The sequence below is a fragment of the Scleropages formosus genome, chromosome 7 (genome assembly GCF_900964775.1).
Source record: "Scleropages formosus chromosome 7, fSclFor1.1, whole genome shotgun sequence".
In the NCBI taxonomy this organism is placed as follows: domain Eukaryota; kingdom Metazoa; phylum Chordata; class Actinopteri; order Osteoglossiformes; family Osteoglossidae; genus Scleropages; species Scleropages formosus.
The window spans coordinates 31,652,702-31,668,941 of record NC_041812.1 but is presented as its reverse complement, the minus strand read 5'-3'; the positions used below and the strand labels follow the sequence as shown (position 1 = coordinate 31,668,941).

Sequence of the window (16,240 nt, the reverse complement as noted above, 5' to 3'; positions counted from 1 at the left end):
AAAAAGACAAATTTGATCAGTTTATGATTCGTAAAGGTTTCCTCACATACTCCATCACTGGCGGCCGAAGCTCTTGGATTATCCAGCTGAGGGCTGATGGAAACTCTGTACAGAGCGTCAAAGTGATCAAACGGACGGCCCGATTTGCCCACACTGTAAATACATCATTACTCGCAGAAGTATTCCAGACATGCAGAGGAGTTTGCCAAAATGCCACAAAGACATCTCCTTTCAAATAAATCTTTACATTCTTCTTCTGAGCACTGTTTGGTTTCTAATGGAACAGGAGGAAATTGCAACACTACCCCATGTAGTGAAATCCTGTAGGGCCACCTGTCACCAATTTTTTTTTTAAAATTAATTTAACTCTGCAGAACACTCAAGATAAGTAAGAGTCTTTCCTTGGAAACCTGACTGTGTCCATCTTAAGGTCAGCATCATTCAGACAAGCGGCGTAATTGTAATTCCTTCGCTGTAGCTCAGTTTATTCTAGTTAATTAAAATTTAATTTTAGCTTTAATTAGTTTATTTTTAACAGAATAAATTAGGCAGAAAAAAGCAAAATGGACCCGGGGAGAAAGAAATACTACAAAACTTAAAAGAAACACTTTAGTGTAAAAAAAAAAAAAAAAAATTGTTTAGAAATAGGAAAAGGACTTCCGCTTTTCAAACACGTGAAACATTTATCTGTGTTGAAATGTTAGTCTTTGGTTAATCAAACAATGTCAAGGTCTCTTCCTTTACAGCGCTTGGTGCATCTCCACACAGGATCCAGACTGCTGTATCCATGCAGACCAAACAAACTAGAGTGGGACTGCACTAGGACACACAGAAATGAACCATTTCTTTGCCTTCTCTGCTCCTCTTTCAGCCCCGCTTTCAGCCGAGCGCAGCTCACAGAAACGTACCCTTGGAGATGCTTGGGGCTCTCTATCAGTGTGCAGTCCTGCCAAAGAGGTCATGGGTAGAAACCATGACCCAGACACTCAGAAAATGCAAGAACTACCCATAAAAAGAGGACATAAATTAACATGTCATCCCACCTTCACTGGACTCTGAACTGCAAAACCTTGCATAACGAAAAACCAAACTGAACGTGTGAATGTCACAGTTGTGCTATCATCGCTCTCCCCTAGTCGCACATCTCAGATGCAGTGTTCCTTATGATATGTTCAAGGCAATACATGTTTTGCTGGGTTGTCATAGCAACAAGACAGCTTTCACACAATGCATGCATTTATGACTTGTTTTAAAAGAGCAATTGTGTGTTTGTGTCTTAAAGCGACGGAGAGCTTCATCACGAACATGATGATGGTTTACATGGCAAATACTACAGTCACCGTTGGGGGAAAACTAGGCGAGATAGCAGAGAACACTGTCGACGTTTCCAAAAACTAAAACATTGATTTATCTTGTCACGAGTGAAAACGTCATTAAGAACACAGTTTATCTCAACTCAAAGGCTAAAGTGTTCTAGAACAGAATGTCTGGGAATCTTATTTTGACTGTTCCCAGGTTTCTAAGAGTAAGAGCAAAGGGCTAAAGAGAAAAACTTCGGAAATTAATACTAACATATAGGATATGGGGTTAACGGAATGTAGTGCCATGCAATTAACTATCGACCATGTCCTGTTGCCTGATGGTATTCGTTCTGTGACAGCTCTTAAGCGATTCTTTAAAGCTTCGCCATTTTGACAAAAACAACATCAAACGACTTCCCTTTGAAGCCTAACACTTCTGGTAAGAGGAAAAGGTGCAAATACCATACCTGAAGGGGATCCTTGTACAGCTTCATTGGTCCAAACTGCACCTCCTTGACTGAGGTCTGAAAGAACAGTTGTAAGATTGCATTACAGAAAAGCCACAGAACGTTCAAGCAGGAGATTCGTGACAAAAACAGGTAAAACCTATCTATCTGTCACAGGAAAGTAGAACAGGAGACAGCAAAGTTTTTCAGAACAGACAGGCCCACCCATTTCAACTTTCTGCTTCCTTGAGAAACACCACGCAAGGCTTAGTAACCACAGCAACCCTGGCCTCCCCGGACAGATGTCCCCTCCAGAATTGTGCTTCTTCATAAACAAACTCTGCAAGTGAGACCCAACTGTGTGAAACTCCCGATGTAGTGGAGCTACAGCTCGTCTTGTATACCAAAGTGGAAGTCCGAAAAATCGTAACCGAATCGCTTTCGATTTGCGGCAAAATGAGTGCCAGTTGTGCCATGGAAATGGGAAACGGTACGAACACGGTCATCCTACAGAACATAAGAAGCATCGAACTTTTACGTAAGGGTGGACTGATCACATCATCGGGGGCTATAGGAAGCACTGAGACATCATGGCATAACAAAAAGTGTCATTGTTTTGTTTGCTAGTAGTCAGCATACAGGTGGTCCCCGACTTACGATAGTTCGACTTAGTTTTTTTTTTCAACTTTACGATGGTGAGCTGGTGATAGACATTCAGTAGAAACCATACTTCGAATTTTGAAGATTTTTCCTCGGGCAAGCGATATGCGGTACAATTCTTTCTCGAGGTGCTGGACAGCGGCAGCGATCCGCATCTTCCAGTCTGACATGCGGTCGCTAGTGTATACAACCGATACTCTGCAGTGTTCTGTTTCCAGCGTTTTTTGTATACGCACCGTATCTACATTGTGTTTTGTGCATCCATCATGTCTTCAAAAAGCCCATTTGTGTCTCCTGCTACTGGCGAGAAGAAGAAGAGGAAAGCAATTACTCTTGAGGAGAAACTCTAATTAGTATGTTTATAGCTATAGTATTTATTATTATGTTGCAATATCTTCTGTTTTTTACCGTTTATTGTTTCTTGTTTAGTAATTACTATACTGTCTTGTGATGTTTTGCACGTCTTGCACACGTGACGATTTCGACCATCTTAAAGGATTAGAAGCGATGACGTTCGATAGGTTAGGTGTATTAAATGTATTTTCGACTTACGATATTTTTGACTTACGATGGATTTATCGGAACATAACCCCATCATAAGTTGGGGACCACTTGTAGTATGTACTGCATCTCCTAATTTTCTTTTTTTAAATCTTTGGAAGCCAGTCATGAGGATAGTGTCATGGTAGCTGCCTTGGGCGAAGGAGCGAACAGATCCTAGAAGCTCAGATGACTAAACCTCACATTAGGTTGATGCAGTTATGGTTGCTCCCTACAAAGTGCGCAAAGGAGAGTCGTCCCTCAAGATCCCACACAGAAAATCCAGTAAACTTCCAGCAGGGTCAACACGGAGCAAAGTTGCATCACTGAAGGTGTTAAGTAACAGGAGTCGCTGGTCTGAAACCCTGCACCACAGGGCAACTCTGACGCAAATGCATGAGCACACACGGCAGCAAATGCAGCAGCACGCTTTCTAACTCAAAGAGGACCGTGCCGCAACCGCCAGTGACGAACACAGAGCAGCAGGCGTCCGGGTGTGCGGACGGCGCATACCTGCGGTATCGGCGTACTCGGCCAGCCGCATTTGGCTCCGAGCTGGGGAACATCTCGGCCTCATTTAAGAAGTTAACAGGGCAAGAACAGGACTTTAAAATACATTTCCTTCAAAACTGTAAGCAAAAGAAAGCTGCTGCCAAACCACAGCACTGACTAAAGAGCCACTCTACTGACCCATGGAGAACATTGTCAGTTTAAAAACAAACATACCCCACAAAGACCGGGTGGGGTACTTAGATTTTACAGACAACACCACACTGCACAGCCTGCTCACTGAATGCGTTAAGTTCACATATAGAAAAAATGCTTGCCTTGAGTATGATTTAAGGTCTCACGTTAAAAGAATTTCGATATGAATGCTTTCTCCTCAAGCCACCAAGCACTGGAGCCATAGAAGGTTCTGTAAACATGTCATATCAAGACAGTGGGAATACAGAGAGATTGAAACGTTCAACTTGCAATGGTTATTCACTCATCTGAAAGAAAAAGTGACTTTAAAATACTGATGCAGCAAAGCGGCAACATCCGTACACGAAATACTGCCAACTTCGTCCACACTGTGACCGTCATATGTGCTGGGACTTATGTCCACCGCGTTCTGAAATGAAGCACTGCAAAAAAGGCTTGTCTTTCTTGAACACTTCAGACCCTTTGCAACCAGACGTGAGACAATTCCCAGAATGCTGCATATCGCCGCACTGCAGTCACGTTCAGAGTCCAGCTCCGTGAGGCTGCCTGTCACATCCTGTCTGCTGGACACATCCGGCCCTGTAGATCGGACGGCCACAAAGCCGGGTGCACAAGCTGAGAGAGCAGCCCTTCCACTGCCGTGAAAAACAGGAAGCGCGATGACATTGTTCAGCTCGCCCAGACAGAGAGGGTCAGTGGCTTCCTGGCAGTGACCACGGCGACCGCGCAGAAAGGATGGGGGGGTGCGCTCTGGGACCTTCACGCCAAACAGGACTAGCACATGGTGATCACGCACCGCTGTTTGCGCATTTCCACTCCCCGTGCGCCTAGTACCGTCAGGTCTGTTAAAGAGGGCAAGAACATGAATGAACGACAAAGCTAAACAAGTAGAACTGGCACCAAAGTGTAAACATTTTAGTCACAGTCCCAGAAGCCAGAGAGAACCATCACAAAACCTGCCTACACACTTGGTTCCTGGTTCCGATCCACTGAGAAAGGCAAGACGGGGTAGAAAGGAGTGTCTTTAAGGGAATTCGGAATTGTTTTGTATGGGCAGCATCTTTCGGGCTTCGAATATGGGTATGGAAGAATCCATAAACCACATCAAGGGATTAAAAAATGAAGGACAGACATTGAGGGTGTTTGCGTTGACATGAAAAAACGGTACTTATCAGTTGAGAAAGTTACCAGCTACACTATATTTTACACTATCATTATTTAGACGTGTGCTCTGACACTCATGTCATTGGTTCAGAATCAGTAAACTCTTAGGGGTAAAAAAGCCTGAATTGTCATAACTCAAAGTGTTTCACTGCTGTGCTTAGGCCATTCTGGATTTTGAAAGTTAAACACGAAAGCCAAGTATGAAATGAACATCAGGCTCAGGGTACAAACGCTCATGGGGAGATGCAATGGCAGCGATGGGAGCAACCCAACTTACATCTAAGTTCATCTCTTTCCATTTGGAACAAGAGTTATAACTCAGTGGGACTTTATACTGAAGAACGAGTTTGGAAGAACCTACAAGGAGAACGGTTCAGGCCATTTATATAGGAAATGACACCTGGTGCGTGAGATGTGTGATTGTGTGGTGGCTCCTCATCTCAAGGTTGAAACCACAGGAAAGCCGGAAGCCATCCAATCATTCAGACCTGCTGGAGAGCGGGCTGGTGCTTCCGGCTCGCTTGGTATATCCACAACCCCAAAGGTCTTTGGGTTGAACCAACTGAAGGCCTGAGAGAGCAGGAGCCATGTGTTTGCGAACCTCACTTTTTCTTCTTTTCTGGCTGTCAGGACAGAAAAATTTATCATTTTGGAAGTTTACAGCCCCAGGGCTGATGTGATGCACACAAAGACCTTGCGGTGACATTACAACCCAACAGAATCATAACCAGGCCTACAGACTAGACATTTGTCAGTGTACGGTAATTACATCTACATATAATTAAATAAATAAGCTCATGAGCTTATTAGGTGTTTCGATCAATATGTTCCTCAGTACATGTTCGGTGTGTCCTATTTTAATTCCCAGTAGGCATATAAAAGGGGACACTGCTGCCATTTTTAGCTTTGCTTTGAAAGCATTATCTAACATCAATGCTTGAAATTCAAAGGTGAACTTTGACTTGCGATATTTGGATTCAAAAAGCCATAAGAGGAGGGGGGAAATGACGGCAATTATTGCTCAACACAAAGCACATGTGGGCCTGCTGGCAAGGGAATATAACAATCTGCAGGAACGCTGTGGACAGTCATGTCAGTCCTTGTCACCGCTGAGATCTCCTTTGTTTTCGAGGCGGCAGAGCTGCATTTCTGAAACCCTCGTCTAGCAGGACGAGCAGGGTCAAGAGCAGGTGTCCCGTTCCAGTCAGTTCTGCAGGATTCTTTCATGCGTCTTTGAAAATTACGACATTTTTCTGCAGGTGACCAGCTGTGTTCGTGGTCACCGCTCTCAGATGGTGAAGCAAGTTCTGAAACGTGTGAGCTAATGTCACGGCACACCAAGCGCCAGCTCCTGCCAAGCATGGAGCAACAGCCTGTGGGCAGACGTGACGAGAGTAGCGGGGAGACCCGAGGTCAGGGCATTCCCACAGTCGGCACTCTCTCTCGCACCTTCCACGGATAACAGATGACGCCGATGAGACACACACTTACCATGGTAAGATATCACACACCCACACTCACACAGGAGGACCTCCACGTGGAAAACAAACCTCAATAAAAAAGGCTTCCTAAATGTTAAGGTTTTCAAATTCCCCCATATGTTCGTTTTTAATAAATGGTCCCCAAATGACCTTTTCTCAGAAGAGGCTCGCATTGATGTCGCCTGTCATTTGAATGGTCACCCGGTCACTAATGTGGCTCTGACCGGGCACCTGCCGCGACCACGCTCCGCTCAGAAAACTCCTTGGTTCAGCTGAAAGAGCATTAGGGGGTGGTGTAACCGAGGCCAGCGGCTAGCCGACCTCCTCAAGACGGAGCGGGTCAGGTGATCGGCGTTACGCAACAGCCCCGATTTCCAGCGCAGGGCTGCTGGAGGCACACCTTCCTGTCGCTGCCGTCATCCTCACATCACAGCACACATTTCTTGCATATTTTCAAATCCTCTCCAACAGACACTTTCATGAAAATCTGCACTTCTCACAGTCCAACCGTGCACACGGAAGTCAACAACCCCCAAGCCGGCAACCAAACTGAGGAGGAGTACCGCTTTATATCTCCCTGCATGTTGCACTCAAGGAGCTGGGGATGTCCTCCTAACACCTTGATGGTATTCCTACAGAATTACACGTGACACCATGTTTTCTTGCCAACGTTGATCTACCTAGTCATGGTGACCAGTGTCTGTAGATGTGAGTGTGAGGCAGAGCACTCCTCGCTGCTCACCTTCAAAGTGCTGTGGTTATTATCCAGATTAGGGCAATCCGCCCTAATGCCCAGCGCTGCTCCTAATCCCCGCGTCTCAGACCGGTCCGTGTGAGGGTCAGCGCTCACCTCAGACTAGGCCCTTCGCCAGCACCTGGAGAACCTCAAGAACCTGAAGCTCTGCCACTTTCATACGCATTCCGATACAAGGTTGGTTGAAGCCAACAACATAACCTTTTTTTTTTTTTTTTTATTTAAAATAAAGTGCAGCAGGGCAGGGAATTTACAGTTTGTATTTACATGCACAGTCAGCAGGTTTACACAGAACTCTGGGTAAAAGCCCAAGTTCTCCAATAGCCTATATCCATGAGAACCAGGTCCAGGGTGATGTATCCATATTTTAATACGGGGCCTGTGATACTGCTGCACAAATCCTTTTCCACAGAGCCACGAGTAAAGAGGAAACCGCTCTCATTACAGATTACATTATCCAAAATCTTATCACAAGCTAAAAATTAATTTGCACTTAAAAAATCTATTCCTCCATCATTATATAACACATTATATAGACGTGCTTATCGGATCCTGCATGGCCTGCATTAAACTACATTAATTTTTACATTTAAAGAGGCAGAAAACGATGGGCAATCAATGAGCCAAAAGTCTCTTTTCCAAGAATTTTATAAAGAGAAGTGGAGCTGCCAATTAATTGTCTGATTGTAATGGCCAATGTGAGCAGCGCCTGGCCCAGGAAGTGCACAAGCCCTCCGTGAGCAGCCGGGAATGTGGAAGCTTGTACGTCAGGGCTGGACGCATGGAGTTCACTGCGGAACATGCTGCCAAACTGGTCCTCCCAGGTCCAACACCAGGGCCCATCCAAGCTCTTCCTGCTTGCCGCGGTCTCTCCGCGACCTTTCGATCACAGTCGGTCCATGGTTGCAAGTGGGTGGGAGGTGCTGGACAAGGCCTGGCTTTGTATACAGCTCATTTCTTTCAAAATGAGTGAGTTAATTCATTAAAATAGTCAACTATTGGCTATCTATATACATTGCTATCCCTCTAATACAGCCTTCGGAGACAGGCAGATAAGGCAGCGGTTAAGGACACAGGCTCATAATCTGAAGGTTATCAGTTCAAGACAGAAGAGGCTCTACTGAAGTACCCTTGAAAAAGACATTAACCCCAAATATATCCAACTGCACAAATGGGTAATATTCTAAGTGATATTGCATGAAAGGGCTGACTACATAACTATACAATAATTTTCTTAGCATGCTGGTTTCACAGCTGTGGATCTGACAAATAGTCTAACATGCAGAGGCCTATTCTATTAGTTATAACAGAAGTACATTGACCTTTATTAGTACAACTCAGGGTGCAACAACAAAAGTGCTTTTGACAAACAGAAGGACAGCATGATGCAGACACACAACTGCTCAAGTAAAGTCAGTCTAACCAACCCCACAGATTTGCAAGCATATAATGGATAGGAAATCAAAAGTTTTTTTTTTTTTTTAAACAGATAATGTAGTGCGTTTTTATTGAGCAGATACGGGATCAGGAGAGAAATGGGTTCAAATCAGAGGTGTTGAGACTCTTCTTGATTATTGAGAGGGATTCAGCAGTTCTGAGGTTGACAGAGCTTATTCCACCACAATGGACAATGAAACCCAAAGCAAGAACCTTCGGACTTGTGGACCTCTTATGGGCAGAAGCACATTCTCTCCCAGCTGCAACAGCCCTGTTCGAGTGAACATCTCTGTGCTCGACAGCTTTCCAGAAAAGGTGCTTTTACGGCCACTCTTAAATTTGCTGTCCATTGCAGCGAGAAAACCTCTGTACCCAAACTGCAACACACTCTTGACTGCAAATCTTCACTCGGGATGACATGTGTCGGAACCGATCAAGTTCGCCGGTGAGGGACTGGTGTGGACCCACCGCAAGTCTGGTCTGTGTCAATCCTGTCGGACACTCGCCAGGAGGAAGGAAGAGGCCATAACAGCACATGTTACCAAAACAACCACTGTCACTTGTGCCAGCAGAGATACATTATGCTGTAACAAGCGACTCTAGGTCAGTGCACTCATACACATCTCTTTTAAATCATGAAGATAACAATGAGGATTACTGAATAGGACCTTGCAACCGTATATTAAATGTTGAGGATTCGTTCGCTGATGAAAATTATAGGCTGACTCCTATGAAGGCATCAACTCTCCGTCTCCATCTGATGTGTCTTTTTTCCAAAAAATAAGCTGTGTGATTAGTATTCTTGGATATTGCCTAGCAGATGCTCTTTGTCAAACGTGACTCACGTACCTCACAATTTACCCATTAAAACAGCCAAACGTTCACTAGAGCAATTAAGGTGAAGTACCTTGCGCAAGTGTACAACAGCGATTCCCCTCCTAAAAAGGCAAGCTATGCGATTTGAGTCCCACAAAAGACACAGCTCTACAAATCTCAACATCTTTGACATATTCCTTCTTTTATTTCTCTCTGGCCAAGCCTCCGCCTCTCCGCTCTTTTACACTCAAGTGACAAACAGGCTTCTGGTGGGAACTAGAGACGTCACTAATCCAAATGCGACCACAGGGCCAAGGGACCGAAAGGTTCAGCCCCCGCACTCCCGACCCTGCTAGAACCGGCCCTCCAGGAGCCTGCGGTGAGAGGCTAACTATGCCGTTACCAGGGGTTTCCCGAGGACTGGGACAGGAACTGCCTCCCACAGCCCAATAAAATGCTCTTTAAGACACAGCTAAGCAGCAGAGCTGGAGAAAGAGCAGCACTGGCCATTATGTTAATGGAATATCTCCGTAGAACTTCAGACTGAAAAATCGTGATAGCAGACCTGGTTTATTTTATTATGAGGTTCCTGTTGCTCAGCAAAGAGCTACAAAGATGTTGCATTGTTACCGCAGGCGCATAATAGCGCTAAACCCGATAAAATTACACGTGCTATCGTTGCAAACCAACACAAGGAAAATAATTTGTCTACAGGCAACAACTAGCTTGCAGGAAAAAAAAGGAGACTGCTCTGAGCACAAGAGAATGCGTTTCCACCCTGGGTTCAGTCAAGTTGGATGCGCAGATTCTCACGCAACTCGGAGAGCAGTCTGAATAGGAAGAAGAGGAAGAGCGACGGCGACAGTAGCACAAACTCATGGGAAAGTGCCGGTGACCTTCAACTGCCATGGGCAGCTGCCCGAACCCTTAGCAATGGCTAAGGGAGTTGAGGAACAAGCGCAAAGACAGGGAGGCAAGGAGAGACATCACTCAAAGGAGGCCAGGTTGCCTGCGCTGTTCCAGCTGGAGCAGCACGGCGAACCCTCCGGAATACGGCCCTCTGGGGCCCTCCGTCTAGATCCCACAAACATGTCAACGCTGGAAAGTTCAGCAGTATCAGGAGGCCAAAGCTGGTCCAAACACCAGTTCTCTAAAGAAAAACGATACACACAAAAGCTGCCTTAAAACAAAAAAGTGATTTTTTTTTGCTTGCCTAAGCCTGTGCACAGGATATTCTCATAAAAAATTATTATTTGAAGACATTGGAAAAAGTGAAAATCCATGAGAGTAATTGACCATCACCTACATTAATCTACATAAAGCCAGTCTTTCGCTCCAATGATCAGTGTTATACACTTGTTGGTCTGTGCCGGGCAGGTAGTTCTCTGAAAAAGTACTCCAACACAAGAGCTTGCTTGTGGACAGCATTGGAGTGGGACCAGCATATTTTCCACTGAAAATATCAGCTGAGTATATCAAGATGAGAAATTCGACACTCCACAAATGGAACAAATTGTATATTAATGAAACCACCGATACACACCTAATTCTCTGAGTCCTGTGGAATATACTGGTGATCTGTGGCATAAAACAATTCCTAACTTCAAGACAAATAAACAGTAAAAGGAGGACACAAGGTACTACAAGGGGAGACATGGTGGTGCGGCAGGTTTGGTCGGTGCTGGCCGTGTGCCGGTTCTGGGGTTCGAGCCCTGTTTGGGGTGCCTCGTCACGGATTGGCGTCCCACCCTGGGCGTGCCCCCTCCTCCTTTGGCCCTGCGCCCTGTGCTGCCGGGTTAGACTCCGACTTGCCATGACCCCACTTGGGACAAGCGGTTGTTGACAATGGATGAATGGATGGACAAGGTACTACAGGAACAGGCATGAAATTCTCAGCCCAAACTTTCACAGTAAAAAACCAAAATTTAAAGACAGTTCGGACCAAAACCGTGCACCGAAATCCAAAGCACGTAGACAAAGTGAAAATGTCAGCATTCAGGATGAAAACAAAGTTCCCACGTGGTCTTCGAAAGACAGCTGTGCTGCTCGTGCGGGCCACCGAAACGGTTCTCAGAGAGGCCATGGAACGAGTACCACCACTCTCTGGTACGGCCCATCCGGACGGTAAGCATCTGCCTTATAGGCAACCTTATCCAGCACCTAACAGCGAATTACGAGAGGTGGATGGCTCAAAGGGAGTGACAAACCACATCCACTTATGAGGCATTTATTCCATTAGCCCAGTTCCATCAACAAGCTAGGACCAGGAACACTGCATTGGCCGCCCCTGAAGAGAGAGCGGTCGAGCCGCACCGAGCAGCATTCTACCGAGCTGCACGTGAACGCCTGGCAACCTCATTCAATTGGGAACCCTTCCTCACCGGGCCAGTTCACCCAAGCGAATAAAAGAAACTGCAATAAGCATTGCCAGAACACTGATAATTCATATGCAAATTCCAGGTCACATACACAGCTCTGAAAGAAAAACCACCAAAACAGAGAAATATCCCTGTTTCTAACTTAAGTTCCCATAGATTTGCTGTAAGTCAAGGATTCCATAATGCCAAAAGAAAGTCACATACATTAAAAAATAAACAGCGAGGCAATATAGATCTTTTGATGAAAGAAAAAAAAAAAAAACAATTCAGCCTCACTGGTTCAACAACTTAATTGCAATCTATACTGTACACTGTTGTGTTTCACTCAGATATAATAGTGAGACATCAGGAAACACCACTTGTCTGTAGAAACAAAATTAGCCTTTACAGTGAATCAATTACCGAAAAAAATGCAAACCCTCAAAAGGTCCATCAGGTACCTTTACCCACTCCCAATTATTAACTATAAAATTTCTAACTATTAATTATCAAAAAAGTTTTTAAAAAATGTTTTCCGCATTGTGTATATACAGCACACTTGTTTCACACCACGTCACATGACAAACCCAGCCGACGGAGAAAATCATCTGCTCAAAGAATTAATAATTAAGGAGTTCAACCACAGTGAGGTTGACTTCCATATAGGGCTGTGACTGTTGCTGCTGCTCCGAGGGCATGAATGCACAGCTGAGATATTGATCCCCCCCAGCATTTTAGGGCTCATTACTATGCCACCAAACGAGGCAGGAACAAGCTTCTCCGGTTCTGAAAAGCAGACTGTTCAGTCTGTCGTGTGCTATATCTGTGAGACTTGGAACGTCCAAACACCCTCAGGGTTTGCTCAGCGCACGTCACCTTTCGAACGCAAACTTGCATCACCACCCAGTCCGTAGACTGAAGCAAAGCGAACTTGTCCTGCAAGTCAGCCTACGGCTGGGAGGATGGACTCCCACCCGTCAGGAGCCCACGTCCTCAACAACGACACGCCTGCTAGGCTATGTCACAGCAATGCATGAAAACACGACCCGTAAATGAGCGCAGGCCATGTGAGCAGCTGGGAATCGATGCATGCTGGAAGACCTCTCTTCCCGAGGCCTCCAAACTCTGCAAACAAAGCAATATTTAAAGCTTTGATGTCCACCCCCCAGCCAATAGAGGGGAACAAGGAATGCTGCAGAAGCTCTGTCCTGCTTTGCACAGCATCTGTAACACAACCCCACAACCCATGTGTCCAAATCGAGAAACCAAGCGAGAGAGCTTGTATAAGCAAACACCTAAGGAGCTGCCCCTCCATTCACATTCAATACTGAACTGGAAGAGGAAAACCAGACCTGAATAACAGACAAAGAAAATATTTTGCAGAGGGGATTTTCTTAAAAGATTGCATTCCCCAAACTCGAGGAACACGATGCCAAACCTAAAGACACGGCGTTCCCTCACTAGACTAAACAGGGCTGAGCAGGCCAGGGGAGGATGTCACTGGGTCACCAGCACCCCACCGTTCACCTGCTGCTGGCTCAGCACCTTGTGCATGAGCGCAAAACATGACAGACAGGCCAAAGAAGAGCTTCACCAAACATTATTAATGATGAATACTGAAAACTATTGTATATATTTTATTTATAACACTTCCTTTGGAGTCAGACATTTGTATCATGGAATGGTTCAATGAAATGGCCACATGCTGAAATGGAGGTTTTCTGAGCAAACAGGTAGTGAAGAACAGTATTAGGATTCATTTCAGGTGACCTTTCCTTTGTGCTAGAAATGAACAGGATATGCACGCTTTCAAAGATGCATTAAAAAAGAAAAAAAAAATCCACCTACTACAAAAATGATCACCCACCACACACAGAAAAAAAGGGGGAAATTTTTTTCCTTTATTTTTTTTTTTTTAAAAAAACACAACAAGCAGAGTATCTGTCCTTCCAGAACATACCATACCTACGGATTATCGATTTTGTATTTGGCCAAAGTCAAAGAATATGTGTCCAAGAAATTAAGATGAAACAACAGGCACAAAATAAGTGCCAAGGTGGCTGCAGTCAGTAGGCTTTGACTGATAAACTCATAACCAAGTTTCAACGAGTGCCTTTTTCTGAAGGGGCCACAACACGGTACGTTTCAGAAAAAGGCCATTAAAACAGGGCTGTTAGGGCTGGGTGTTGGGTCATTCCCATTCATAAGGCATGACCTGTCCAGTCCTCCGGGTTGTCTTAGTGTGCTGAAGAATGGTGTCAGCCATGGGATAGTGATCAAGGGCTCATTTCAGTAGGGACAGCTGGTAGCGTAGTAGTTAGAGCTACTTCTTTTGGATCCAAATGTTGCAGGTTCGATCCCTAGCTCTGGCTGTAGTACCCTTGAGCAAGGTACTTACCTTAAATTGCTCCAGGAAAATTACCGAGCTGTATAAATGGGTAAATAATTGTAAGCTTTTAATAATTAATAACCTTAACATTGTAAGTCACTGGTGAAAAAGCGTCAGCTAAATGTATAAATGTAAATGTGGTACCGAGGGAACAGAGTAGCTTCACTTAAGGCCCCATGCAGCTTTCCAAGATGTGGAAAGAATGAAAGAGAATGTCAGGTAGCGGTTGAGGACATGGAGAATAACCATACGGTTGCTGGTTTGAGGTTCTGCAGCTGCAATAGTATCCCTTCCATAAGGTAGACTATTACTATGGTAGCAATACTTAACTGCATAAAATGTGTCCAATTCTGTTATTCGCTTTTTGTGTAAGCTGAGCAATTGATATCTGGAGCAACAAAAAATAATAAGAATTCAGCTGACAAAATGAGGAAAGTTTCAAAGTCTTCCTGACATCTCGCTCGGGGTCCATTCAGACAATACCCCTCCGATATGAGGTCACACTTTCAACGTTGAACTTGGGCTTTTTTTGCCCCACTTACACTGTGCGCGCGCGATCCGCTCCTAGTTAAAAGCGCCGCTGCCCCCCTCCGTGCCTCTGCTGTCCTGCCACCCACGTCACAGTGAGCTGTCCGTGGGAAGGCGACGAGTGCCGGCACTCACCTTGTGATCGGGGCTTTTCACGGGTAATCCGAGGGCCGGGACCCTGTGGGGGGCTGCGCTGGGGGGCTGCGGCGCGTGCGAGCCCTCGGACCCTTTCCCACTGTGATGGACCACCCTGTCGGAGATGTGGACGCTGGAGGCGCAGCCCATGCTTCTGCGACACTGGGGCCGGACCCTTCTCACTGGAGGCCGTCTCTCCTCCCTGCCCCCTCCCGATTCCCTTTGCACCCCCCAGGGGTACCTGATAAGCCCTTATTCCTCCCTTTTCAGTCGATGGGGGGGGAAGACGCTGTCACCGGGTCCCCGTGCGGACAACATCCATGTCTCTGCTTCCCCCCACCCCCTCGCCGGGAAACAGATCGGTCTCGTGCTATGTTATATCACGTCAAACGCATGTGCGCTCCGCGCGCGCGCCACTCTCCCGCAGACGCCGAGCCGTGGAGACGCGTCCAGTTCGGCCACTAGATTCCACAAGCGCTGCCTCTCATGGTGGCTTCCCCTCATTGTCCTCTTATCATTGCATCATTTACCGGCGTTTCAACTTTTTCTTTCCCCCTCGTGCCCAATAAAATGCTCCCCTTCGTCTCAGTTTTATGTTTTATCCATCATTCTATCCACGCCTGTTGCTGGGGTCTCCTCTGCCGCAGACACATCCTGGTCGTGTTTGTTTTTTCGTTTTTTTTTTTTTTTTTTTTTTGTAAGTGTTCTTCAGCGCCGGCAGTTCGGATTAATACTGCTCTATTGACTTCTGCACTTTGGACACAATCCCGTTCCCACCCGGGTTTGTCACAATCAACGGGCTTTTCTGACCAAGAAACACACCATCCCTGTTCGGATCTTCAAACTTGCAGGAAAAGAAGATCGGCTACAGAAAACACAATCCTTTTTCTCGACCCTTCATTTCAGGCATCTGCGATTCCTGCACATCCAAAAGTTTGAAAAGTATTTAAACTGGACACCGGGTGTGAGGCCCACGGTTATTTTCCTCTTTAAAAATGCTGCAGATATTTAGGATGTGTAAGCGCTTCAGGAAAAAAACACCACTTTGCGTACTTTTGGTCAGTACTTAAAATTAGGACGGTTTTTTTGGCTACGTATAAACATAAAAGTAAAATAATAGACGCCGTGTTGTATCGTGCGGCTCCGTCAGTCCTCAGTTCTCTAGCGCTGCAGATCCAATAAAAGAACCCGCACGGATTGACCTGCACCCTCTACTGACGTCAATGCAAATGACTTTTAACGAGCCTATCAAGAAGAGGCGTCTCTTCGCTGGGCGGAGCCCGCTCGCAGAGGGAACTTCAAACGTGGCTCTGCGACATCAGTATCCGCGAAGTCAGTATTGACGGTTCCCGGTATACATAAAGTTACGGGAAAGATTATTCAGTTGTTTTTAGTTGAAGATTCTTGTCTTTTATCGTAATGTCAAAAATGTTTTTTGGAGAAAATTCTGCAGCAGTACATCTCTTTTTACAATACAGAAGTGTATATATGCTTTCCACGGAAATGAGAAAACTCACTGATCATGCC

At 45.6% G+C, this 16,240-nt stretch overlaps 1 protein-coding gene across 1 annotated transcript in view; it reads right to left on the bottom strand.

Moving 5' to 3' along the window:
* LOC108942049 (high affinity cAMP-specific and IBMX-insensitive 3',5'-cyclic phosphodiesterase 8A-like) overlaps positions 1 to 15,915 on the bottom strand; it is a 35,817-nt gene extending 19,902 nt beyond the window's left edge. Inside the window, exons 1-2 of the mRNA XM_018765098.2 lie at positions 14,714 to 15,915; positions 1,769 to 1,825 (exon numbers count right to left, since the gene is read on the bottom strand). Coding sequence (XP_018620614.1) covers positions 1,769 to 1,825; positions 14,714 to 14,863 — 207 coding nt within the window. The 5' untranslated portion in view covers positions 14,864 to 15,915. The remainder of the gene's footprint in view (positions 1 to 1,768; positions 1,826 to 14,713) is intronic.
* Between the last annotated feature and the right edge of the window lie 325 nt (positions 15,916 to 16,240).